Source organism: Microtus pennsylvanicus, chromosome 18 (assembly GCF_037038515.1).
Source record: "Microtus pennsylvanicus isolate mMicPen1 chromosome 18, mMicPen1.hap1, whole genome shotgun sequence".
NCBI lineage: Eukaryota > Metazoa > Chordata > Mammalia > Rodentia > Cricetidae > Microtus > Microtus pennsylvanicus.
The window spans coordinates 29,715,857-29,743,565 of NC_134596.1; the positions used below are offsets into that span (position 1 = coordinate 29,715,857).

The following is a 27,709-nucleotide window of genomic DNA, read 5'->3' on the forward strand; positions in this document are numbered from 1 at the left end:
TCATTGGCTCTCACTTAACCAACCCGATGCGGCCTCCCTCAGACAGCCAATCAGAGAGAAGGGGGCGGGAACAGTTGCGCGGCCGAGAGCTGTAGCGGCTCGCGAAAAATGTCGCGGCCCGGCGGGGTCTGGGGGTCCGCGGCGGCCATGGCATGCGAGCAGCCCGACAGCCTGGAAGGCTGGGTGCCGCTGCGCGAGGACCTCTTCCGGGAGCCCGAGCGACACCAGCTGCGTTTCCTGGTGGCCTGGAACGCCGCGGAGGGCCAGTTCGCCGTCACCTGTCACGACCGCACGGCGCAGCGGCGACGCGGGCCGCCGGAGGGCGGCGGCGGCGGGGGTTGCAGCTGGGCCGGGCTGCTGTCGGCCGCCGGGTTCCGGGGCGCGCACCGGCAGTTAGCGGCGCTGTGCCCGGCGCTGGAGTGCTGCTTCCCGCCGCTGCCACCCGAGCTGGACGCCGCGGGCGGCGGGGGCTGGAGCCTGGGGCGCGGGCTGTGGGCGCTCGTGTGGCCGCTCGTGTGGCCGGCGCCTGCGGACCCCGGCGACGCGGCGATGCACGAGCTCTGCCACCAGCTGGAGCGCTACCTGGGCCAGGCGGCCGACGGCTGCGGCGGCGCCGCCGTGCGCGACGTGCTCTTCCCGGCCCCGGGCGACCCAAACGACTACGAGGGCCTGCGCGAGTTCCGGGAGAGGACGATGCGCGCGCGGTTGGACGGGGCGGCCGCGCGGCTGCGCCAGGTACGCGGCGTTGACCCCGGACGGAGGGCGGGTCCCCGGGACACCGGGCGAACCGGGTGACGGTAGTGCACCTGCGCCTCGGCTGGGAGGGGGAGGCCCGAGACTTTGCAGCGGAGTAGTTTTCGTGTGTTTGTTTTCTGGGGGCGGGATCTTAGGTACCCCTAGGGTGACCTGAATTCCTCATCTTTGTCTCCCCTTCCCAAATGCTGGGGTTATCAGAGTGCGACTCCGCGCCACGCCCTGCGCGCTCTCTCTTTTTGTTTGTTTTTTTAAAACAGGGTTCATTCTGTGGTCCAGGCTGACTTTGAACTCACAGCAGTGCTCAGCCTCAGCCTCTCAAATCCTGGGGTTGCTGGCGAGCGCCACCATTAGTGGTTTAGAAAGAAGTTTGCTTGCAGATCTGAGCCAGCCTCAGTCCTTCACCTTTTCCCTGATCTTAGCGGAGCAGGATGTTGTAATGGGGAAAACCCAGAGATATTGAAAGCAAAACCGAAAACAACGCGTTCCCGTAGGAAATAAAAACATAAGCTAAATGCCAATTCCAGGTCCTCTGGGGAAGGTGAGAGGTGGGTAAAAAGCATCTTAGAGGAGGAATGGCTTTTAAAAGATAGTTTTATTGTCACTCATTAAGCAATAACTATCAAATGGAAAGCCCTTGCAAGTGAGGCTTCATTCGTCAGTTTGGAGTGGCAACCATAGAAAGGCTCTTTTGGTCCAGAAGGAGGTAGTCTGGGACACACCAATTCATTATTTGTGTGGTAAACCTAGACCCTAAAGGAAGGGAGGCATTGAGAAGTTCACTGAAAGATTTAAGGAGCGTATATGTTTTACACAGCAACATTTTCCCGAAGAAAGCCCAGAGTCAGAGCTTCATTCTGTGCACGGGCACTCCCTGGACATTTCCCGTTTCTCCTGGGTTTGTTCTCTGCAAACCTTGACCAGACGCAGCTGGGGGCAGAGAGGGGTTATTTGGTTTACAGGTTGCAGTTCATCCTCACGAAAAGGCTGGCTACTGGCTTGTTTTCTCGGGCTTGCTCAGCTGCCTGAGTCCAGGACCACCTGCCCAGACCTAGGTCCTCTTCTATCAATTTAGCAATTAGTAAAAATGCCCCACAGATGTACCCACAGCCACTCTGCTGGAGGCAGTTGTTCGCTTGAGGGTCCCTTTTCCCAGGTATGTCAGGTGAGAACCGAAGCTAATTATGACAGCCATTAGTAAGCAATGATTTTCCTATGTTTTGAGGAACGGGAGGTGTGAGAAGAATTTAGTCACATAGCAAAATATTGGTTGTTGTATATTATCTTAAGATAAATATAGAAGGACCCCTTTAAAGCTAAAACGGCTTTATAAAAGGATTCTGTTAGTGGGGTCTTTGTTTTGTGACAGGGTCTCACATATTAGTCCAGGCTGTTCTGGAACTCACTGTGTAGCCCAGGCTACCCTCAGACTGGTGATCCTCCTGCTTCAGCCTCTGAAGTGCTGGGATTATAGGCTTTTGCCACCCCACCTAGCTCAGCCGGGATCACTGTATGCTGTGTGGCTCACATACCTGCTTTCCGTGATGATCTCACTTTATAATACGAGGAAACTGCGGGAGGTTTTTTTTAGACAAGCCAGGTTTGGAACCTTAACTGATCATTTTATACCAGTCAGTGCTGGAGATTGGGTCTTGGGCATGCGAGCAAACCCGCTGCCACCGAAGCTGCCTCCTCGGCATCTTTATTTTCAGGCAGAAGCTAAGTTGCCCAGGGCGGCCTTGAACTCTCGGTAGCTCAGGCAGGCTTAGCCTCTTGCTCACCCCTCCTGTCACCCTGCACTCCAGCTTTGTAGGCCTTATTCTACTTTTCTGATATCCCATGCTTTTTAGAAACTTTCAGCTCCAGGATGAACCAGATTCAGCTCCCAAAGTGGTTGTAATTAAGGCCCGAGCCACTCACTCTTGACATTCCAAGTAGCTGAGTTATAGGTCCGTTCCACCAGCTCAGAATTTCTTAGATTCTTACCCCCTTCCACTTAATCTCTTAACGTTTGTATTTCCCCCAAGTTCAAGTTCCTTCCCAGCTATTACAATTCTAACCTAGCTCATACTATTGAGCTGCTCATGGGCATAAATCACCTGTCCATCTGCATCTTACACATGGGGTTAGAGTCCACAGAAGTGTATATAGTGTTTTTGCTTGTGTGTTTTGAGACTGGGCCTTGCTTTGTAGCTCAGGCTGACTTGGAAATAGTGATTTAGCCCAGGCAGGCTGGCCTCAAACTCAGTAAAATTCTTGCTTCAGCCTCCCAAGTGTTGGGATTATAGGCTTGAGCCATTTTACTGAGTCCTCATATTATTAAAGAGCCCCAAGACAACACTGTTGTATGAATGTGAACATAGTAGTGGTGGTATTCCATGGACAAGCCATCTTACTTACCCACGCTTGTGTTGCTGGGTTTCTTGGAGAACATTTTCATGTTTACTTAATGTTTAAAATTGATGGTTTAAAGTTGAGAATATTGGTTTTTTTTATTTGTTTTTTTTTTGTATGGTTTTAAATGCCTAGTATTATTTACACTTTTGTCTTTTCTTTTAGGTTCTTCAAGATCACGGAAAAGCCAACACCATGGTAGAGTTAATGAAAGTTTATCAAGAGGAAGATGAAGCATATCAGGAATTAGTTACCATGGCAACCATGTTCTTCCAGTATTTACTGCAGCCATTTAGAGATATGCGGGAAGTTGCGACCTCATGTAAGCTTGATATTTTGGTATGTTCCCTGATACTTTGTCTCTACCTGTCGTGTATTATCCTTCCAGTCACACACACACACACACACGTATAATTTTTATTTATTTATAGAAAGGGTCTTATGTAGCCTAGGCTGGCCTCAGATTTACCATGTAGCTAAAGCTGGCCTTAAGTGCTTGATTCTCCTGCCTCCACTTCCCAAGTGCTGGGACTATAGGCAGCGTTCTTCAGTGGTAGAACTCGTGCCAGTGTTTTTAAGGCCCTGGACATAAAACCACAAGCTACAACAGCAGCAACCAGGCCTGGTGGCACGGATCTGTAAATCTAGCCGTGCAGGAGGTAGGCTCAGGCCTGCCTGGGCAATGAGAATCAAAGCCAGCTTGGGAAACTTAGTAAGACCCAGTGTCAAAACAAAGAGTGGGCTTGGGACTGTGGCTGTGTGGTGGTCTGTTTGCTGAGCACGTGCAAGCCTTCTCCCCCAAGAGGGGAGGTTACGGATTGAAAGGAGAGAGATTACTTTGCTCATTTTATCAGTCCCCCGAGGAATCCGCAGATATGGAAGCATCGACATTGTCCCTGCTGATGGGTGGTTTGATGTGATGTGTATTTCCTTTAGCTTATTTTCTCCTGTAAGAACACATGTAGATTTCTTAGAAATGGGCCCTGAACTGTAATTCAGTAATTTAAACTTTAGTCTTTGCTGCCATTCTGACTCCATTAGGGTGATCCCGTTTAGAAAATGCATTGTTAATATTGCCTTTTGTCCAACCAGCTAGACCCAGGAGACAGCAGACAGATCCCTGCTCTGCTCCTGCACTGGGCCATCTTCGCATATGTGCTTTGGTGACCTCGGCAGGAAGTTGTTCTGTACATGCTGCTCTAACCCACGGACGGGGTTGTTCCCATCACTGTTGGGAAAGTCATGTGTGTGTGTGTGTAGCACATGTGTGGAGGTGAGAGGACAGCGTGTGTGTGTGTGTGTGTAGGTGAGAGGACAGCGTGTGTGTGTGTGTGTGTGTGTGTGTGTGTGTGTGTGTGTGTAGCGCATGTGTGGAGGTGAGAGGACAGCGTGTGTGTGTGGGGGGCGCATGTGTGGAGGTGAGAGGACAGCTTGTGGAAAATGGGTTTCCTCCTTCCGCCATGTAGGTTCCCGGGATTGAACTTGGGTCATCAGGCTTGGCAGCAAGAGCTTTTACCCCTTAGCCATCTTGCCAGCAATAATGTTAGGATACTGTTTACCCTCAGAAGAAACCTCATCCCCACAGGCAGTCATCTCTCACTTTCTCCAGCTTCATGCAGTCCCTAATCTACTTTGTCTCTGTATTTGACTGTTGTGGAAATTTTATTATTTTTATTTTTTTATCTTTGTGTATATGATGTGTGTGTATGTGCTTGTTTGTGTGTGAGCTGCTGGAGATCTCCTGTCTCCACTGCCTATTCTGGCACAACATTTATATTGTGAACACATTATTGTGTCTGGCTTTAGATAGATTCTGGAATCTACTTTAGGTAGGTTCTAGAATCCGAACTCAGGCAAGGCAAGGACTTTTCCCTGTGAGCTATCTCCCCAGTCCACAGAAATGTCACATAAAGGCGGTGGTGGCGCACACCTTTAATCCCAGCACTTGGGAGGCAGAGGCAGGCGGATCTCTGGGAGTTCCAGGCCAGCCTGGTCTACAAGAGCTAGTTCTGGGACAGGCACCAAAGCTACAGAGAAACCCTGTCTCGAAAAACCAAAAAAAAAAAGAAAAAAAAAAGAAATGTCACATAAAGTCGGGCATGGGTGTAGCATACCTTTAATCCCAGCCCTCAGGAGGCAGAGGCAGGCGGATCTCTGTGAGTTTGAGACCAACCTGGTTTACAGAGTGAGTTCCAAGACAGCCAAAGAAAGATACACAGAGAAACCCTGTCTCACAAAAAAAAAAAAGTCACGTCTGTGGAACTATACAACAGATGTGGGTTTGTGACTGCTTTCTCACTTAGCATATTTTAAGAGTTGGCCATAGCCATCGGGACCTCATTTCTTTTTATTGGCAGATAACTGTCATTATAAGAACATACTGCATCTTGCTTACCCAGTCTCCCTTGTCAGACACTTGGGTCATTTACCCTTTTTAGATATTACGATAATGCTGCCATCAACATATGTGTATGCATACCTGTGCTGCCTCCTCCCCTTTCTTTTTAAATATTTATTTATTTATTTATTATGTATACAATATTCTGCCTGTGTGTATGTTTGCAGGCCAGAAGAGGGACCAGATCTCATTACAGATGGTTGTGAGCCACCATGTGGTTGCCAGGAATTGAACTCAGGACCTTTGGAAGAGCAGGCAATGCTCTTAACCACTGAGCCATCTCTCCAGCCCAAATTTTTTTTTTAAATATTTATTTATTTGCTCCTCCCCTTTTTTGAGTCAGGATCTCAACTATAGCTCAGGCTGACCTGACACCCACTGTGTAGCTTAGGATGATCTTGAATTCACAGCAGAATTCCTACCTCAGCCTCTTGAGTGTGGGATTATACTTGACTTACATGCTTTGGTTTCTCTTGTGTATGTACTGGGAATTGGACCTGATAATGTTTATCTTTTTTTTTTTTTTTAAAGTTTAACCTTTTGAAGGCTGCCAGACTGTTTCCCAAATCAAGTGCACCGTCTTAGTGCACCTAAGTGTGGGCACTTGGTATATTTTGTTGTTTCTTTTTGAGATCAGATATTGCTATACAGCCCATATCAGCCTTGATTCATATCAGTTCTCCTGCCTCAGCCTTCCAAATGCTGGGATTACAATGTGTCACCATGCCTGCCTTCAATGCTTGTTCTATTTGTCTTTTTATCCTAGTGGGTTGGAGTGGTATCTTGTAGCACTGACTTGCATTTCTGTAACACTAACCGACACCAGCGTCACTGTCTTAAGCTTTGTAGAAGGACGCTGGATGCACAGGAGCCCCTGGTTCAGGCTGTCAGAACAGCGCACAGGCTTTTGTCCTTGCAGTTCTGTTGGCTGGGAAGTCAAAGATCAGGTGCTAGCAGACCTGGTGATGGGTACTTGCTTGCTAGTGTTTGGCTGTCTTGATGTAAAGAGCAGAGAGATATTATGCCTCTTCCTTTTTATAAGGGCATCAATCCTAATCATGAGAGCTGTATCCTCATGGCTTATTACCCTCACATTGGGGATTTAAGCTTCAATATATGAACTTCAGGGCCCACAAACATTCAGCCCATAGTTGCAAATGGCAAAATACATAGATGTCAGTATCTTTTAGGTGACCGTATTGCATTAAGTACTAAGTATTTAAGGTTCCTAAAAGGAACTACAGCAAAAGCAGCCTGAGTTCTGAGTACCAAACAGCAGACGTCTCATTCGCGCCCTGTCAGGGTTTCCCCTCCATGCCCAGAGGACAGCTTTTGTCAGTGGAGCCTGCACCGAGCCCACCAGAGCCCTCCTACTCAGCAGCCAGCTAAGCAGTAGTCTACACAGCCGCTCCCAGTTTCCTAATGGTGGTACATGACTGTTTTGTAGAAGTCCTTGAGTGAGGATGACCTGGGTCCTAAAAGGGTGCTTTCCCTGGAGAAGGAAGCCAATGAATGGACCAGACGGGCTGAAGAAGCAGTGGTTTCTATTCAAGATGTCACTGTGAATTATTTTAAGGAAACAGTAGCAGCATTAACAGGTAATACTAAAACTACTGTACTAAGATATATGTGACATTTATTTTACTGGCATTTATTTACATTGGCATGCATCATCAGTATCAGGAACCACATTTGCTGAGCACTGGGAATTCAGCAGAAGGATAAGCATGACAATCTCCAGCCTGGTGAACAAAGTCTGTGATAAGTTTGTTCAGCACATGGTAAATGGCAGGGGCAGCAAACAACCCTGAAGATGAAAAGCAGGGCTCTGAGATCCTGTGAAAGCATTGGGTCTGATTGGGGTGCTCATACAGGCCTCTGAGAGGTGTACTTGCACCATTCCTGAATAGTACATGGGAGTGGAGAGGAGTTGGGCATTTACAAGGGCTCTGTGCTTAAGAAAACTTGGCAAATAGGAGAAGGAGAACTTAAAGCATGACCATGGGCTGGGTCCCAGAAAGCATGGGGAGCTTTTTATGAGCAAGAATATTGGCCAGCTAGGCAGGGGTCACACTAGACTTAAATAGGAAACCTCATGTCTGTCAATCTTCTTGTTGCTGGGCGATGGTGGCGCACGCCTTTAATCCCAGCACTCGGGAGGCAGAGGCAGGCGGATCTCTGGGAGTTCGAGGCCAGCCTGGTCTACAAAGGGAGTTCCAGGACTGGCTCCAAAGCTACAGAGAAACCCTGTCTCGAAAAACCAAAAAAAAAAAAATCTTCTTGTTAAAGCATCATACATACATACATATGCACACACATATATACATACATGTATATATGTCATTTATGATATGTTTTTATGTATAAAATTGTGACCCTTAATATCTTTTAAAACGATTGGTAGAAGTTCCAGTTGTCTTAGTACTTCTGTTGCTGTAATAAACACCATAACCAAAGCAACTTGGGGAGGAAAGGGTTTCTTTCATCTTAAGTTTTTCACCAAGGGAAGCTAAGGCAAGAACCTAGAGGCAGGAACTGAAGCTGAGACCAGGGAGGAATGTTGCTTACTGGCTTCTCATTGCTTGCTCAAATCGCTAGCTTGAATCCTTCCTTTTTCCCTTCCTTCCTTTTTTGGTATCTTTTATTGAAAATAGATTTTCTTCTAACACAATATATCCTGATTAGTTTCCTCTTCCTCTACTCCTCTCAGTTTCTCCTCTTCTCACCTCCTGTTTGAATCCACCCCCTTTGTGTCTCTCATTAAAAAACAAACAGGCTTCTAAGGGTTAGTAATAAAATATAATAAGACAAAACAAAAACTCATACATCAGAATTGAACAAAACAACAAACAGAAGAAAAAGCCCAAGAGAAGGCACAAGAAGTAGAGACCCACTTGTTCATGCACTCAGGAATTTCAAAGAAACACTAAAATGGAAATAATAATGTATATGTGAAGGACTTGGTGCGGACCTGTGCAGGCCCTGTGCTGCTTCAGTCTCTGAGTTCCTATGTGCATCGATCGTGTTCATCTAGAGGACCTGTTCTTCTGCTGTCCTCCGTGCCCTCTGGCACTTGTACTCTGTCTCCTCCTTCACGGGGTTCCCTGAGTCCTGAGGAAGGGGTTTCATGGCGACATCCCTGTTAGGACCAAGCATTCCAAAGTCTCTCACTCTGTAGTAATGTCTGACTCTGGGTCTCTGTATTTTTTCCATCTGCTTCTCTAATGATGACTGAGCAAGGAACTGATCTATGAGTATAGCAGAATGTCCTTAGAAGTAATTTTATTACTTTTTTTGTTTTTTTCAAGTCAGAGTTCCCTATGTAGCTCTGGCCTCATTCCATAGTCCACGTCCACCTGTGGCTGCCTCCTGAGTGCTGGGATTAAAGATGTGCACCACCATGCCTGGCTACTTTTTTTTTTTTTAAGAACAGTAGTATTTGGTTTTGTCCTAGGACCTTGGGCTATCTAGTCTTAGGTTTGGTCACCCAAGCAATGTTGGATACGAGTTCCATTGTGGGCCTTAAGTCAAATCAAATACTGGTTGGTTGCTCCCACAAGCTGTGTGCTATCATTACCCTAGCATATCTTGCAGTCAGGACACCATTGTAGATCAAAGGTTTGTGGCTGGGTTGGTGTTTATATCTTTCTTATATGTAGGTGGACCTTTCTGTCCTGCCAGCCAGCTCCCAAATAACCACACAGAGACTTATTATTAATTATAAATGTTCTGCTGATAGTTTAGGCTTGTTACTAACTAACTCGTACCACTTAAATTAACCCATATTTCTTATCTACCCTCTGCCATATGGTGGTACCTTTTTTCAGCACAGCATGTTCATCTTCTACTTCTGCTGCATCTGGCTGGCAACTCCCTGCCTCTACCCTTCTTCCCAGCATCCTCTCTGCCCCCAAAATCCTGCCTACCTATTGGCCATTCAGCTTTTTATGAAACCAATTGGAGTGACAGATGTTCACAGTGTGCAGAAGGATAATTCTGCAGCACTATTGTAGCATGCAGAGTACCTTCCTGGATTTAAGACACTAGAAAATAGGGGTAAAGGCTCAGTGTAGGCACCAGTTTGACTTCTCCATTTTTGATGAGTCGTATAGGTGTTATCTTCTGTAATGGGGCCTTATCTGCCTTAGTTAGGGTTTTATTACTGTGAAGAGACACCATGACCATGACAAATCTTATAAAGGAAAACATTTAATTGGGGCTGGCTTATATACAGTTCAGAGATTTATTCCATTATCATCATGGTGGGAAGCAATAGTGGCATGAAGGTAGACATGGTGCTGGAGAAGGAGCTGAGAGTTCTACATCTGGATCTATAGGCAGCAGGAATAGACGTGCCACACTAGGCCAGGCTTGAGTGTCTGAGACCTCAAAGCCACACCTGCTCCAAGAAGGCCACACCTACTCCAACAAGACCACACCTCCTAATAGTGCCACAGGCTTTGGACCTATGGGGACCATTTTTATTTTAACCACTATACCGTCAGTTTGTGGAGAGCAACCTATAGTCTTTGCAACTGCCTGGTTGTTTGAGGATTCCCTCTGGACCCCTTTGGCCAAAAGTTCAATTAGACGTAGCCCAATCCCAGTATTGGAAGATTTATTTGATAACTTAAAGATGGCCAGTTGGGGCTATCTCCCCATTATTTGGCAACTTTATTTAGATCACCTTTCTATGTGTAAATGTTTAGGGGGCCTCTACTGGATTAGGACCCCACACTACCGCTCAGATGGCCTTAATTTTATCTCTCCCATTCCAGCGTCTCATCCATAACTAACTATTCTATTTCCTTTTCCTAATGAGATCTATTTGTCTCCTCTAGCCCTCCTTTATAAATAACCCTGGTTCTTCAGATTGTAGCTTTGTTATCATTGACTTAACAGCTAAAGTCCACATATAAGTGAATACATAATGTATTTGTTTTTTCTGGATCTGAGCTTACTCAGGATGATTTTTGTTTTGTTTTGTTTTGTTTTTGTTTTTCGAGACAGGGTTTCTCTGTGTTTTTGGAGCCTGTCCTGGAACTAGCTCTTGTAGACCAGGCTGGTGTCGAACTCACAAAGATCTGCCTGCCTCTGCCTCCCGAGTGCTGGGATTAAAGGCGTGCACCACCACCGCCCGGCCAGGACCGCCCGGCCAGGATGATTTTTTTCAAGTTCTATCCATTTGCCTACAAATTTCATGATGCCATTTTTTGTAACAGCTGAGAAATATGTATGATATGTAAATGTACCATATTCTCTTCACCCATTCTTCTGTTGAGGGACATCTAAGTTATTTCCAGTTTCTGGCTATTATGAATAGAGCAGCAACGAACATGGTTGAACCAGTGTCTGTGTGGTAGGATGAAGCCTCCTTTGGGTATAATGCCCCAAAGTGGTATGGCTGAATCTTGAGGTAGACAGATTTCCATCTTCCTGAAGAACCGTCACACTGATTTCCATAGTTCTGTACAGGTTGCACTCCCATCAGCAACGGATGAGTGTTCCTCTTACTGTACATCCTCACCAGTATCCTCAGGTGTAAAGATGAGATCTCAGAGTAGTTTTGATTTGCATTTCCCTGATGCCTAAGGATATCAAACATTTCTTTAAGTGTTTCTTGGGCATTTGGATTTTCTCTATTGAGAATTCTCTCTGTAGTCTGTGCCCATTTTTTTTAAATTGGGTTATTTGTTTTCTTGATATTTGGGTTTTTTGAGTTCTTTATATATAGTTTGGATATTTGTCCTCCATCAGATGTGCAGTTGGTGAAAATCTTTTCCCATTTTGTAGACTGATGCTTTGTCTGAATGACGGTGTCCTTTGCTTTACAGAAACTTTTCAGTTTCATGAGATCACATTTATTGATTGTTGATCTTAGTGCCTGTGTTCTGTTCAGACAGTCTTTTCCTGTGCCAATGCCTTTAAGCCTGTCTCTGCTTTCTTGTCTATCAGGTTTAGTGTATCTGTTTTATGTTGATGTCTTTGATCCATTTGATCAGAAGTTGAGTTTTGTGCAAGGTGATAAGTGTGTATCTATTTGGATTCTTCTGCATACAGTCATCCACTTTTACATACCACTTACCAAAGTAAACTCTACATTAGGTAAGCAATCTAAACTGATCTATAACCTCTAACAAAATAGAAACAGTGCTGTGGGGGTAACCCTTCTGTGCTCTGAATATATGTTGCTCTCATTGGTTGATAATAAAAGCTGCTTTGGCCTATAGCAAGGCAGAATATAGCTGGCAGGAAAGCCAAACTGAAAACGGGGGGGGGGGGGGAGGGGCGGAGTCGAAAGAGACTAGCCACCCAAGAAACAAGATGCCAGCAGACCAGTAAAAGCCATGGCTACATATCAACACATAGATTAATAGACATGGGTTAATTTAAACGTAAGAGCTAGTTAGTAATAACCCTGAACTATAGGCCAAGCAGTTTGTAATTGATATTAAGCCTTTGAATGATTATTTAGAAGCCACAGCAGGATGGGGCAGGAAAATACAAAGTCTCCCAACCAAAAAATCCCAGGGCCAGATAGTTTTAGTACAGAAGTCTACCAGGCTTTCAAAGAAGAGTTAATGCCAATTCTCCTCAAATTATTCCACAAAATAGAAATAGAAGGAACATGTCCAATTCATTTTATTTTGGTAAGTGGTATGTATTGAGAAAATTAATCGTTTCTTTTAGATTTTCAAATTTGGTGGAGTACAGTTTTTTAAAGTATTTCCTTATTGTCTGGGTTTCCTGTGTCCGTTGTATGTCCCTCTTTTGTTTCTGCTTTTGTTAATTTGGGTATTTTCTTTATGCCTTTTAATTAATTTGGATAAGGGTTTATCAATCTTACTGATTTTTCAAAAAGAACCAACTCTTTCATTTCATTGATTCTTTGTATTTTAATGTTGTTTCTGTTTTACTGATTTCAGCTAAGTTTGATTATTTCTTACTGTCCACTCCTTTTGGATGTGATTTCTTCTTTTTGTTCTAGAACTATCAGATGTGTTGTTAAGTCACTAGTGGGAGATTGCTCCAATTTTTTTCTGTTGGCATCTATTGCTATGAGCTTGCCTCTTGGAACTGCCTTCTTTGTGTCCTGTAAGTTTGGGTATGTTATGTATTAATTTTCATTCAATTCTAGAAAGTCTTTAATTTCTTAATTTCTGTCTTGACCCATTTTTCATTCAGTAGAGAGTTTGTAAGCATTCTGTTTTTGTTGTTGGTATCCAACTTTAATCCATGGTAGTCTGATGGCATACAGTGTGTTACTTCAATTTTCTTGCATCTCTTGAGTTTGTATTGGAGTATATGGTCAATTTTGGAGAAAGTTCCTTGAGCTGTGGAGAAGGTATATTCTTTTGTATTTGGGTGAAATGTTCTGTAAATAGTTGTTAGGTTCATATGGTTTATAACATCAGTTAGATCTAGCATTTCTTTTCTGTTTTTTTTAAAGATTTATTTATTTTATTTATTTATTATGTATACAACATTTTGCCTCCATGTATGCCTGCACGCCAGAGGAGGGTGCCAGGTCTCATTACAGATGGTTGTGAGCCACCATGTAACGGTTGCTGGGAATCGAACTTAGGACCTCTGGAAGAGCAGCCAGTGCTCTTAACCACTGAACCATCTCTCCAGCCCCCTAGACCTAGCATTTCTGTTTAGTTTTTCTCTGAATGACCTATATTGGTGACATTGGAGTATTGAAGTCCCCATTATCAGTGTGTGAGGGTTAATGTGTGATTTTAGCTGTAGCAGTGTTTCTTTTTTCTAAATTGATTTTTATTGAGCTCTACAGTTTTTTCTGCTCCTCTCCCTGCCTCTCCCCTACCCCTTTCAATCCTCCTCCAAGGTCCCCATGCTCCCAGTTTACTCAGGAGATCTTGTCTTTTTCAACTTCCCATGTAGATTAGATCTATGTAAGTCTCTCTTAGTGTCCACATCGTTGTCTAAATTCTCTGGGATTGTGGTTTGTAGGCTGGCTTTCTTTGCTTTATGTTTAAAAACCACCTATGAGTGAGTACATGTGATAATTGTCTTTCTGTGTCTGGGTTACCTCACTCAAAATAATGTTTTCTAGCTCCATCCATTTTCCTGCAAAATTCAAGATGTGGTTATTTTTTTTTCTGCTGAGTAGTACTCCATTGTCTAAATGTGCCACATTTTCCTTATCCATTCTTCAGTTGAGGGGTATTTAGATTGCTTCCAGGTTCTGGCTATGACAAACAAAGCTGCTGTGAACATAGTTGAGCTGCTGTGAACATAGTTGAACATAGTTGTGGCACGATTGAGCATCCTTTGGATATATACCCAAAAGTGGTATTACTGGGTCTTGAGGAAGGTAGTTCCCTTTTCCCCACAACTTCTCCAGCATAAGTTGTCATCAGTGTTTTTGATCTTGGCCATTCTTACAGGTGTGAGATGGAATCTCAGTTATTGATTTGCATGTGTTCTTACCTTGTCTACCCATCTTTTCCTCTATTTGGTGTAGCTGGGGCTGTCTGTGACTCTGGTCAGTCTTCCAGGTGCCAGTGAAGCCAAGGCTCAAATGGTTGCTCCTTGTGGTGCAGTCAGTGCCATGGTTCCAGTCACCCCGATGGTCACTCTGTTCCTGGAGGTTGCTTGGTGCTCCTGGGGTTTGCTCTGCTCCCGTGGAGTTCGCTGGCTCAGTCCAGTTTCCGTAAATGTCCCTGGTCTGGATCCATTCCTGCTCCTTTGGAGTTCACTGTCTCAGGCCTGCTCCAGCCTAGGTTGCTGGCTCAGTCTGTTTCTGTAAATGTCCTTGGTCTGGATCTTGCTCCTGTGGAGTTTGCTGTCTCGGCTTCTTTCATAGGTTTCTTTAAGGAATTTATTAATTTCCTCTTTAAGGACCTCTATCATATTCATAAAGGTTATTTTAAGGTCTTTTTGTTGTCTTTTGGCTATGTTGAATACTAAGGCCCTGCTGTGGTAGGGTTGCTGTACTCTAATGGAGACATTGTCCTGGCTGTTATTGTGTTTTTATGCTAGCATCTAGGCATCTGGGTTTGGGAAGATTGTAGTTCTAGGAGCTGATACTGGTCTTTGTTGGGTGAGGGTTTCCTTCCTTGGTTTCTGTTGCCCTCTCTGGTTCTTTGGAGAGTGTGGTGATTGTGTGTTGCCTGTTAGGAAATTCATCTAGGATCGAGACAGATGTGGCCACTGCGGGTTCCAGGTGTTTCTAGGTAGTGGGAGCTGACTGTAATAGGAATGGGCTAGGAGGGGGATGCAGGGTGCTCCCCAGAGGGAGGAAAGTCTAGTGTTCTACCAGGATTTGCTTAGCCCCTGGGAATGGGGGCAGAGAGTGAGGAGAGGCCATAGCAGGTGATCTGCTGCAGAGTGGGGATGAAACCTGGGGAAGGGACTTAGAGGAGCTGAGGAAGAGGTGAAGATCTGCAGTTAGCTCCCTGCTTCCCCGTCTGGAATGGCCTGTGGGCTCCTAGGGAGTGCCTGTTATAGTTGGGAACTGGGATAAAGGCATGATTTGGGGTGGGCTGAGAGGGAGAGTTTGGAGGGGAAGATCTGTGTGGCCCACTGGAGACAGGGTGGAGGTCGGGGAGGTTGGCTTCAGCAGGTGGTCTGCAGAGCCAGGTATGAGACTGGAGCACTGGAATTGGAGAAGAGGTGATGTGGGAATCCCCTCTGTATGCTGTGAATGTGTTTTACTGCCATTGGTTAATAAAGAAGCTGCTTCAGCCTATGGCAGGGCAGAATATTGCCAGGCTGGAAGAGATCTAGAGAGAAAGTAGGCAGAGTCAGATGCCAGTAGCTGCCAAAGGAGAAAGATGCCCAGAACCTTTATTGGTAGGCCACAGCCTTGTGGCGATACAAAGAATAATAGAAATGGGTTAAGATAAAAGCTAGCTAGGAAATCGCCTAAACTATTGGCCAAACAGTGTTGTAATTAATATAGTTTCTATGTGATTATTTGGGTCTGGGTGGCCTGGAAATGAAAGCAGTCTCTGCCTACAAAGAGGTGAAGATCTTCAGTTAGCCTACCTGCTTCCTTGGCCACAGTGGCCATGGATTCTCAGGGAGCATCTGCTGGAGCTGGGGGCTGTTTCCCTGGCTGAAGTTAAGTTTGCATTCTTACACATTTGGGGACCACATACAGGGAGGCTAGGCCCTCCTTGCCCTTGATTGTTGATATCAATCAACAGTTAAGAAAATGCCCTCCAGACATGTCCATAGGCCAGCCTGATGGAGGCAACTGCTCAATTGATCTTCTTCCCAGGGGACTCTAGCTTGCATCAAGTTGACAGAAACTAACCAGCACACCCGTTTATTAGGATCTTAATGTTGATCAGACTGTCCACACCACCCGTCAGTCACAGAAGTAGTCTGGACCAAGCTATAAAAGCAGGTGGCTGGTGAGGTGGATAATGAGCTGTTATTGGCCTGCTTTTCAGTTGAATACCTAGAGTTCCTATCAATGACCAAGCGGTGTTGAAAGGATGTTTTAGTTTGAAGAAGGGGCAACAAAGAAACAACCCAGGATTCATTAATGAGTTGTACTTCTGTTTTATTTTATTAATTACAAACTCAGGAATGCAGAAACAAATGGAGCAGGATCGGAAGAGGTTTGGCCAGGCTGCCTGGGCCACAGCCATGCCCAGACTAGAAAATCTCCAGCTCATGTTAGCACGGGAGACTCTGCAGCTGATGCGAGCCAAAGAACTGTGTCTCAGCCACAGGCGAGCCGAAATCCAGAGGAAGGTAAGACAGACAAACACAACCCTCTAAAGGCATGTTGCCCTTTCCTCCTAGGCGTTGGTAACGAGCTCCCTTTGTGTTTTCCAGCACAGGCTTCCAGTAGATATGTTCTCAAGATGTTTCTGAATATAGCCCAGGACTTGCTTGTAACACTGAGTTTAGGATTGAAGTGGGAGATTTATTTTAAAAACCAGTCCAGCAAAGCTGGGCGGTGGTGGCGCACGCCTTTAATCCCAGCACTTGGGAGGCAGAGGCAGGTGGATCTCTGTGAGTTCGAGACCAGCCTGGTCTACAGAGCTAGTTCCAGGACAGGCTCCAAAACCACAGAGAAACCCTGTCTCGAAAACCCCCCCAAAAAAAAAAAAACCAGTCCAGCAGTATGTTCAGTAAATACTCCTGTACACACACACGTGTGTGTATCTGCATGCCTCTGCTTGTGAACAGTGTGACAGTGTCCTAGAGCCAACATCTTGCATACAGGTGCTAAACATGTATCCCACCACTGAGCCCCAGCCCATCGTAGCTAAACAAGGGCTCCACTATGTCTTAATCTAAGTGGCTCTTCATAGGCTCCTAGTCAGGTAAGAATTTCCATAGTCTTGGGACTTCAGAGCAGAATCTTGTCAGTAGCTGCTTGTAAGAAGATGCCATAGTTGGGCTGACTACAAAGATACTTAATGATTCCTCACAGCTCTGGAGATAGACACCGAAGATTGAGGGCTCTCTTCCTGGCTGTGGCCATCCTTGCTGTGTGCTCACAGCCTCTCCTGTCCATGAGAGGAAGCACCACTAAGAGCCTTCCCACCACAGGGTCCCACCCCTCAACCTCATCAGACCTATCACCTCCAAAGGCCCCTTCAGTATTGCCACACTGGTGCTTAAGAGTGCTAACATTTAATGTTTCTAGACCGCAAATGTGTTGCCTTGATTTAAGGTGGAGTGTATGTAGAGCACACTGAATGCATTCGAGTTTGTCTCTTGAGATGTGAGTGCTTTGTCTGACTCCTTCCTTAGAGTTGGAAGAGCAGAACAAGGCCAGGGTGCTTACTATGCTAATCATGTATTCCTCTCTGCACACAACCAGGTGGAGGAACTTCCAGTCCAGGGAAAGACCATAGATGCTGTAGATGAGCTGGAAATACAGTATTACGAGATTCAGCTGGAATTGTATGAGGTTAAACTTGAGATCCTGAGAAGTGAGGAGACGATCCTTGTCACACGGTTGGACTCTGTTAAGAGACTTATAAAAGGTAACATTCACGTTTATGTCAGAATGAAATGTCGAGTCACATGTTTGAGGACATGTAGACCAATTATCAATTTAGTCTTATGAATGACCTGCTACAGCTACTGCCTGTTTTTAGTTTCTCTTTAGGATGTTTATTGTTCGACAGTATATTCAATACTCTATCAAGTTACCTCATTTTTACCTAATATACAATAGACTCATTTAAGTATAATAATTTTGAAAACTATGAATTTTAATGGCCACATAGTGTCCGTTTTCCAGGCATACTGTGGTTTATGGTCTCTCCCTATCTTGAACATTGGTGCAGCAGAAAATCTTTTTTGTACATGTCCTGTCCACAGATTCCTGATGATAATTTATGAGAATATCTAAATTATGAGATAAATATTTAAAAATAGAATGGTTGGGTTAAGGGCAATGCTTACTAACACTTTAATATGTAGCTACCAAAAAGGCTAGGGTAGAAATTTGAAATACATCTATCTTCCTCTTCCCTCTATTATTTCTCTCTTCTGAGTTTCATAATAGCCCGTAGAGAGGCTGCACAGAAGGGCGCCCAGCAGCAGATGAGGGCCTTCCGTGTCCATGCTGTTCTCTTTGCACCCCAGACACTTGGGGGAGAAGATGGCACCACAGCCTTTGTTTACTTCATTATAATTGATAATGAAAACAGTTTAATAATTTAATGGCTATTTTTCTTTGAGATGTTGCCTTTTCTTTTCTCCCCCATTTTTCTCTTCTTTTTGGGGTTTTGAGACAGGGTCTTGCCATGTAGTTGTAGCTGGCCTCAAGCCCACTGCAGCCTCCTTCCTCAGCCCTGAGGGTCGGGTCTCAGATGTGCACCACCACACCGCACACCTTTACACTTTATAACCCAGTTTATACACGCGTGTCCTGTGCTTTGCTCGTGTTCACACCCCACTACCCTTGGTTGTTACCTACCCTGTGTCTCCTTTCTCTCCCAGTAGTTTGTAGTTCTCCTGCTGTTGTATACACACACACACGCGTGCACACACACGTTACTGATGGGTTCATGTAATTGACAGCCTGGACTCTGCATTGCTCTGTGGTCAATGATGGCCTAAATCCTCGGTCTTCACTTCCCAGGTGCTGGGCTGTAGGTGGCGCCACCATGCCCTGCTTTACTACTGTCCCCAGTCATGCCAGCCGTATCTTCTATCTTAGAATCCTTTCCACACTACAGATTGTATTCAGTTGTTGGTCATACTATTCTCCCCAAATTGGTCCCAATCATTGATTTTTGTTTGTTTGTTTGTTTTTTGAGACAGGATTTTGCTGTAGCTTTGGAGCTTGTCCTGGAATTAGCTCTTGTAGACCAGGCTGGTCTCAAACTCAGAGATCTGTCTGCCTCTCGAGTGCTGGGTTTAAAGGCATGTGCCATCTCTGCCCAGCCCGATCATTGATTTTTTTAAAAAACTGGAGGCCCTGAGCCTTCTGACCACAGTGGGTTGGTCGGAGGCATCCTGGTGTGGGCTCTGCACTCCTGTGTTACCCCCGGGACCCTGCTGCTCCACGTCCTCTGATGCTCTCACTTCTTTATTCTTCCAGATGAAGCTTAGAATCACTTTGGCAACTTCTAACAAACAAAACTCACTGGACATTTGATTGGGATTGTGCTTAAAATTAGTACTTGGGGAGAATGGTCATCTTGCAGTTTTGATTCCTCCTACCCAAGATCATGGTAGGTCCCTCCATATCTTCATTCAGTCTCTCTCTCCAGGCCCCTTCAAGTTTAATGATCCTCACACATGGCCTCAGCATTTGGTTGGTTTAATCTTGATATCCAAAACCTTTGCAGCTCTTTTCAGTTGTGAACATTTTATACATTTAGGGGAACTTTTACTTTTCAGTAGTTAACCTGGAAGGGTGTTTTCCTTCGGGATGGGACTCTGGTTTGGGGAGGACATAGAAAACTTTGTAGTCTATGTGCTTCTGCAGGGTTCGGGGTTGTTACAGGCATGGTTTTTAAAAATGACTTCATTCGCTAGGGAAGGAGGCTCTCTCTCTCTCTCTCTCTCTCTCTCTCTCTCTCTCTCTCTCTCTCACACTCACACACACACACACACACACACACACGGGTGCAAAGAGATGTTTATCACCATGAACACGGGGACATTCTGAGAATGCTTGAACTAGTGGATACTATGTGGCCATTAAAATGCTTTTTCCAGCACATGGAACATGTCTGGTAGAAAACTGTCACTGTATGCAGCTATGTAAGAAGTGTGCATATGTAATTCTAATGCTGTTTTCCTCTACAAGATGTAATACAGCTAGTCTTTCTTTACATTTAAAGACAGTTTTTGAATTATTTTCTTATAGTAAGACATTCCTAAGAAAACCACTAATCTGTTTAGAGAAACAGGATGAAGTGATCTACTACGACCCCTGTGAAAGTCCCGAGGAGCTGAAGAGCCTGGCGTACGGCCCGGAGCTGCACCCTGGCGAGAACGGGGAGCTGAGCGCACTAAGACAGCAGTGCCAGCGGCTGGAGGCTCAGCGGGGCCGCATCTCTGCCAGGAGGGCCCGCCTCAGGAACAGAAAGGTACGCTCCACGAGCTGGCCTCCTTCCTTCTAGGCTTTCACTTTAATGGGAGGGTAAAGGGCACAGGGCATTGAAAAGGTTTACCTACACCATGACTAATGTTCTTTGTATATTTGTCTCCGTGGCTAGAGCCAAATATATATATATTTGATTTTTAATGAGCTCTCCATTTTTCTCTGTTCCCCTCCCTGCCTCTCCCCTCCCCTTAAACACTCCTCCAAGGTCCCCATTTTAAAATGCTAAAAAAAAAATTGAGATTTAAGTTTTTACCATAATATCTAGATTTTTAATTAGTTCATTTGGTAATTATTTATTGAATTCCTACTCTGTGCATAGTAGTTTTATAATCAGAATAAGGGTGGGGGCCTCGGAAGAGCGCTTATGGCAGGAGCCTGAGAACCTCACTTCATCCCCATAACCATGGGGGAGGAAAGCCGACACCCGAAGTTACCCTCTGACCTCTGCCCATGCATATTAATAAAACAAAACGGGGGGAGTGTGGTGTGGCACTGCTGGTTCAGGCCTGAAATCCTAGCTACCTGAGAGGCTGAGGCAAGCTTGAGGCCAGTCTGTGTAACTTATGGAGACCTTGTTTCCAGTGAGGAAATAAGCAATGGCTGCAGCTGTAGTTCAGCAGTAGAAGCTTGACTGGCGTGCATACGGTTCTTGGTTCAATCCCCGGTGCCACAAAATAAAATAAACTTACTACACTAGGGAGAAACTAATAATCACCTGTACAGGATAAATTTTAAGCTAAATTATAGATAATGAAAATGAAGCCAGTCACAGATGCAACGTTCGTCTTACTTTAGACCTTATGTTTCGTGAAACAAAACTTAAAAAACAAAACCCAAAGATTTGTGGGTTTTTTCCTTTTCTTCTTTGTGTTTTTTGTTTTTTTGTTACTTGAGACGGGTTTCTCTGTGGAGCCCTGACTGTCCTGGAACTCACTATGTAGACCAGACTGGCCTTATACTTAAAGATGTCTGCTTCTGCCTCCCAAGTGCTGGGATTAAAGGTGTGCACTACTACTGCCTGGCTTGTTTTCTTTTTTTTTAATTAAAAAAAAAGCTTTTTATACAATATATTTTGATCCCCATGCTCCTCCTAGATCCTCCCCACCTCCCTACCCAATTTTATGTTCTTTCTCTTAAAGAACAGAACAAAATAAAAAATGAAAAGCAAACAAGCAAAAGACCAATAAAGTAAAAAAAAAAAAGCAAAAACAAAGTAGAATGAAACTCATTTGCTCCCTTAATTCTAAAACAAGATAATTACATAAAAACACTGAGAAATAATAATTTTTTTCAGTAGAAGAGAAAGTTCCTATACTTCATTAATTGCTCATATTTATTGTGCTTTATTATTGGAATTATTTTTTTGCCATTTGGGATTGTTTATTAGGCCAGTGCTCTGCCAGTGAGCTATATATCCCAGCCCCAACCTGCTTTGTTTTGAGGCTGCCTGCTGGCCTCCGCTCAGTGGCTTGAATTACAGATGCCCAGCTGTGCCTTCCATGCAAACGTTAACTTCCGGGAACAGTCTTTGCAGGTCTGTGCTCCAGAGCTGTAGTCTCTGGGTTAGGGGCTGTTCTTCAGATGGTCTGACAACTTACAGGCTGTTGCCCTTTGCCCCACACTTAAGAAAGCCCAAGCTAGGGCCATGTGGTTCAGCCCCCCAGTTCAGTGCTACTGTAGTTGGTTGGATGGATGCTCGTCTGTCAGGACAGTGTCCTCTAGACCGTCACTGGTTCTCAACCTTCCCAATGCTGGGACCCTTTAATACAGTTCCTCATGATGTGGTGACTCCAACCATAAAATTATTTTTCTTGCTACTTTGTAATTGTAATTTTGCTACTGTTATGAATCATAATGTAAATATCTATTTTCCAATGATCTTAGGTGACCCCTGTGAAAGGGTCATTTGACCCCAAAAGGGTTGCAACCCACAGGTTGAGAACACTGTCTTAAACTGAACTGGAGCATTGGCCATCAACCTGCGGGTGGTGTCCCTTCCTCTGCAGCCCGGCAGCTCTCCACTGGGTTGGAAAACACTTGGCTAACAGAGTGGAGGCTGAAGTCCCGTTTCAGACGCCACTGTCGGTGGGAATCACAGCCTGGCCACTTTCAAGGGCAAAATGCCAACTTCTTTAAGATTTAGTTTTTTTATGTTTGTGCATGTGTGTCTGCATGCATGTATGTGCACGTGGACGCAGATGAACACTCGGTCATGTTAGCGTTACTGCTCTTGGGTCATGAGGAGTGGTTGAGCAAGGGAGAAGTACACTTTTTAATGTAGTTCCCAAGTATTTCTAGGTGGGCTACCATTTTATAGATATGTTTGGGGATATAATTAGTATTTATAACATGGGGAAGTGGGTTAAACAGCTGCATTAGGACGGATTTGTGAGATGGTTGCCCTATGAAGGCATCCACTGCCGAGCATGATGACCAGGACCCACGTGACATAAGGAGAAAACAGACTCCAGCAAGTTGTCCCCTGACCTCTTGGTGTGCACTATGGCATGTGCCCCCCCCCCCCCAAACAAAGTAATGAAACAGATGGCTGAGACACTTCATCTCTCAAAGCACTCTGCTGGGAACAGGTGACACCTGTGGGCAGTCCTCGTCACATAACTGTAGGGAAGGACCTGCTATTGACCCTCTTTGGAAACTGAATACCTTACATGTTAGTAAAAATGCAGTGTTTCCAACTCTACTCCAGCCCATATTTTACTAAAAAACCATGTATGTGACTTGTGTTATCTGCCCAGGATCACTGCCAAGAAAATCATCGGCTCAGACTGCAGCAGGCTAAACAAAGTGTGAGCCGTTTTCACCAGCACCACAGTATTCAGATGGTGAGTACCTGATGCTGGGTCAGCCTGTGGAACTACACAGCCAGGACCAATGAGGGTGGGCCTCCTTTCCTTGTGCATACATACATGACGAACCCTGCGCCTTTACAAGAATGTGTTTGTTTACATACAGAAAAGAGACAAAATAAAAGAAGAGGAGCAAAAGAAAAAAGAGTGGATAAGCCATGAACGCCAGAAGACACTTGAGCGACTAAAAGCGTATAGGGAGGTAAGTTCTAGAAAGACTCACTTACTGTCATCTGGGGAGATGAGCCTCACCCACCCTAGAAAAGAGTAATGTATTATGAACAGATAACAGAAATTCTTTAAAAGATTTACTTTAGTATGTATACAGTGTTCTATCTGCATGCGTGCCTTCACTCCAGAAGAGTGTATCAAATCTCATAGATGGTTGTGAGCCACCATGTGGTTGCTAGGAACTGAACCCAGGACCTCTGGGAGAGCAGTGCTCTTAATCTCTGAGCCATCTTTCCAACCTGATAACATAGAATTTTAAAAAATGCTATTATTGATAAAGAACAAAAATTAGGGAAGCCACAATGTGAACCCACTGCCAGCTTTTCTTTTCTTTGGATTGAGGTAGGTTCTTAGATATACCCTATAGCTGCTGTTCTTTTGCTGTGAAGAGACAGCCCTACCAAGGCTGTTGACACCCTTTGGTGTCACTACCAAGGCTTATAAAGGAAAGCATTTAACTGGGGGCTTGGTTACACTTTTTTCATGGGCTAGGCCATTGTCATCATGGCTGCCGCTGGCAGCTCAAAGCCTCCCTCCAGCGACACACCTACTCCTTCCTAAACACTCGCTCCAGCATTCAAATAGGTGAGTCATGCTTTTCAAACCATGACTCCCAGAGTAGCCCAGAATTCAATCCTGCATTGGTCCCCAACTGCTATCTATACTGGTGTGTGCTACTTGCCTGGTTACAGCTGCTGTTGTTGATATCACAACATATCTGGGCCCCTGCTCTCTTTTCTGAATGCTCTGAACTGCCTTCAGTCTCAGCTGGCTTCTCCATTTTTATTTTTAGTGTGTCGGTGTAAGCACACACATGCCTGTGGAGGTCAGAGGTCAGCCTCAGGTGGCCATTCTTCAGGAGCTCTCTACCTTGGTTTTTGAGACAGGATGTCTCATTGGCCTGGTACTCACCAAGTAGGCCATGCTGACTGGCCAGCAAGCTCCAGGAGCTGCACAGCCTCCCCCCTCAGCTCTGGGGGTTGGACACAGGTTCTCTTGTTTGCACAAGCACCTTACCTAGCTTTCTTTTTCTTTTTAACAAATGTCTAACTATCGCTGTGGAGGAAGCAGGGGCAGCTGCAACCCTAGGGCTCTGCTGAGGCCAAGGTTAAGAGCATTGCCTGCTCTTCCAGAGGTCCTGAGTTCAATTCCCAGCAACCACATGGTGGCTCACAACCATCTGTAATGGGGTCTGGTGCCCTCTTCTGGCCTGCAGGCATATGCACAGACAGAATATTGTATACATAATAAATAAATAAATATTAAAAAAAAAGAGAGGTTAAGTATTATATGGTCACTTAGTTGAACACTATAGATGTGGGTTGTTTTTTTTTCCTGTTTGTCTTTTGTTTTTGTTTTTGTTTTTTTTTTTTTTTGAAAAAGATAGGGCTTCACTGTGGCCCAGGGTGGTCCCCACCTCAAGGCAGCACGACTGGTGCTCCCGCTGCCACGTGGGCAGTGCTCCTTGAGCTTGTGAAAACAGGCTCGGCAGCGTGGGTTGTGTGGGCGGCCAGAGTTCTTGTGATAGGATGCCCCGTGCACAGGGCACGTCTGTGGAGGTGCACCATTTTGATGCCCCACATTGTGGCAAGTCTCTCACTAGCTTTTCATCCTCAGAGGTGTCCAGCTCCTCATTCCGCACTGAAAACGACCTGCTCAGAACCCAGGGTGCCAAACCTGTCAGGTGGACGCTCTCGGAAGAGGTCCTCAACAGCTCATCACAAAACAGATCATCCTGCCTCTAGCAAAAACGGAAGTGTTGCTTCCCCCTTACCTGAAGCTAATAGGAAAACCCCGGAACATCAAGACGCCGGTGGCAGCATCCCTCTTCAGGTTTTTGTTCCAGCTGGTGACCAGACACTGTCCCGATTCAGTGAGGATCTGTCACTACCACCACAGCCACCGCCTCCTCCACCACCACCCCCTCCTCCTCCTCCACCACTTCCTCTCCCTACTCTGTCCTCTTTTCAAGCCACCACTCATCAGAATTTGGGACTGAGGACTTCAGCAACAGAGGCCCAGCCACTGTCTCTAGCGTGCGAGGCGGCTGCTGAAAGACCATGCGATTGTCTGGACAGCTTCCAGCGTACAGGTAATTCACTACGGTCCTGCTCTTGCTCCCTGTGGGTTCTCATGCTGCTGAAGTCTCAGTTTCAATTTAGAATCTTTTTCAAAATTCTCTTGTTTCAAAATACCCCGCATTTGTTGCCGTGGTATTACTCCTATTATGACTGTTGTAGGTGAGATTGAATTTGACATGCTAACGAGCCTGAAAACACACCTCTGCATTTGCTGCTTGTACAGTGTGACACCCCTAAGCTGTTAAAGAGTCAGTCTACTTCAGCCTGCCCCCACTTCAGCATGGATTTGAGTTCAGCCAGTGTTTCTCAATACAGCTTTAAATGGTGTTTGTTACACCTCTGAGTCATCCACAGAACTAAGTGTTGAATTTAATCGAGAATACTGGAAAATTGGGCCAGCTTTTCTCTTCATACTGAATACACTCACGTTTTTGTTTAGTGAGGGCCACAGTTCTCATGCATAATTCTAATTGTGGCTTCAGACATTGGCCTTTGGGGAAACTGGCCTAAACCTGCCAAGACTCAAAGCCTGCTGCTTAGGAGGGTTGTCTTAGATAAACCCTGGTAAAATGCTATGCTCTGGCTGAGTATGTTGCTCCACCTAGAACACACAATTCCTGGGATAGGGATGAGCATGAAGCCCATGGAACGTACATGCTGCTTTTGGTTAATTGAGCGCTCTGCTTATTTTGAGTTCAGGCCTTCATCATGCCCAGAACAGGCTGTGAAGGAAAACGCCTGCAGGTTTAGGTGGCAGGCAGCCCATCGGTAGGGCTTGCAGTACCATGCAACGAAGAGCGATTTCCTGTTTGCCCAGATTCGAGTTTAGATGCAGGAGTATTCTCAGCTTAGGTTGAATGCACAGTTTCGGGAGAGGCTCTGATCTACTCACACTGTATAGCACCGCAGAGTAAGAAGGGTGGACTTGATTATGGAACTTGCCTAAGCAGTTCTCAGTGGGGTTGTAATCAGGTGAGGCGTTGAGTCCAGAATGGAGGAGACTAGTTAGCCATCACCCAGCTCTTCAGTCCCCAACCAGAAATGACCATTAATCCTGAAGGCTTACCTGGTAGACGTCTAAGTTAGTGGCTGTGTTCATGCCCTGTGTCTGACAAGCAAGGAAAGGTTTTACCCTCAGGGTCTCAGAGTTGTAAAAACAGCTCCTCACTACTATCTTAGAACTTTGAGCTAATTTGTGTTTTGACAGCATTTCACACTCTCAGAAATAGAGCCCTTAGCCACCTCAGGTAAGGTGGGTGGAATTAAACACGCTGTGCAGGAAATGCGCCAGCGCCTCCCTTTGGGCTCACAGAGTGGCTGATAAGTATAACACTTCCAGCCTTTGTGTGGGAACTCTGAGTGACTGTTGTCAGGGTGAGTCATTACTGACTCACCACCAAGACTAGTAGAGAATGCAGGGCACATTTTCAGGATGTTTGGTGGGAAAGGAAATGGAGGAGAGACAACTGAGAGGAAGCCAGGTCTCACCCAGTGATGGGCTGTTCCACTGTAGGGTGTCTGAAGTCATTTCAACAAAACTCGGGATGGCTGTGGCTCTGAGCTACAGTGCATTTGAAGAAGGGGTGGTAAACTGATTGATGTGGGATCATGGTGCTGCTGACAGCTGACCAGCGTCCTGTCAATGGGCCGCTGCACTGTGGGTTTATTAAATCATGGCAGGAACCGATGTGTGTCCTGGAAACCTGGTTCTTCACTATACTTGTCTGCTTAATTTCAGACTCTATGTATGATGTGTTGGCCTGCATACGGCAGGGCAAGGCTTCTCTCCGGAAAGTAGAAACGCCCTCCTTGTCCCCTCCTCGCACCTCAGTCAATGAACAAGTTCTGGCGGCCATCAGGCAGGGGGTGCAGCTGAAGAAAGTCCACCCAGACGCAGGAGCGAAACCCAGCAAGACGAGTACCAGCGACCTGGAGAGGAGCATCAAGGCAGCCCTGGAAAGAATCAAGAAAGTGTCTGCTGACTCAGACGACAGTGATGAGCAGAACCCTGGCGCTTGGGACCACTAGGGCCTCCGGGTGACAAAGGCAGACATGTCCATAAATGTCCAAAAAGCTAGACCAGCAAGGCTTCCCTGAGAAACTGCTCTGTAGCTTAACACTGGGGAGAAGAGTGGAGGCGTGGTGGCAGTACTGTTCCCACGGCCAGCCTACCCACCTGTGGGCAGTCACAATGTCCACTCTAGAGGCACTGTCTGAGCTGGAGGTGCAGCCCTGTGGTGTATACATTAGACAATGTACTTCCATGTGCTTGGACACTGGTTCTTCAGACTTAAAGGCTTGAATGTGAACATGATTTTAGCAATAATCCAAATAAATTATATTCCAGAATTACTTTAAATATTTAAATAAAATTTATTTTGTGTATCAGCACTACAGAAACTCATAATAAACAGTATTTATAATG

The 27,709-nt window shown here is 45.4% G+C and overlaps 1 protein-coding gene across 1 annotated transcript; it reads left to right on the plus strand.

Moving 5' to 3' along the window:
- The first annotated feature begins 86 nt into the window (after positions 1 to 86).
- Whamm (WASP homolog associated with actin, golgi membranes and microtubules) lies at positions 87 to 27,709 on the plus strand. Its single transcript, XM_075952567.1, has 10 exons — positions 87 to 735; positions 3,313 to 3,486; positions 6,993 to 7,143; positions 16,107 to 16,276; positions 17,358 to 17,523; positions 19,901 to 20,088; positions 22,862 to 22,948; positions 23,079 to 23,174; positions 24,821 to 25,295; positions 27,023 to 27,709. Exons 1-10 carry the CDS (start codon positions 109 to 111, stop codon positions 27,310 to 27,312), a joined length of 2,424 nt encoding a protein of 807 aa, XP_075808682.1. The 5' UTR covers positions 87 to 108; the 3' UTR covers positions 27,313 to 27,709.

Excerpts from the sequence above, each read along its gene's own strand:
- Whamm (XM_075952567.1), top strand. The coding sequence starts at position 109 with ATGTCGCGGCCCGGCGGGGTCTGGGGGTCCGCGGCGGCCATGGCATGC. Across the intron at positions 736-3,312 it reads CGGCCGCGCGGCTGCGCCAG|GTTCTTCAAGATCACGGAAA; the intron begins GTACGCGGCGTT and ends CTTTTCTTTTAG. Across the intron at positions 23,175-24,820 it reads GACTAAAAGCGTATAGGGAG|AGGTGTCCAGCTCCTCATTC; the intron begins GTAAGTTCTAGA and ends TTTCATCCTCAG.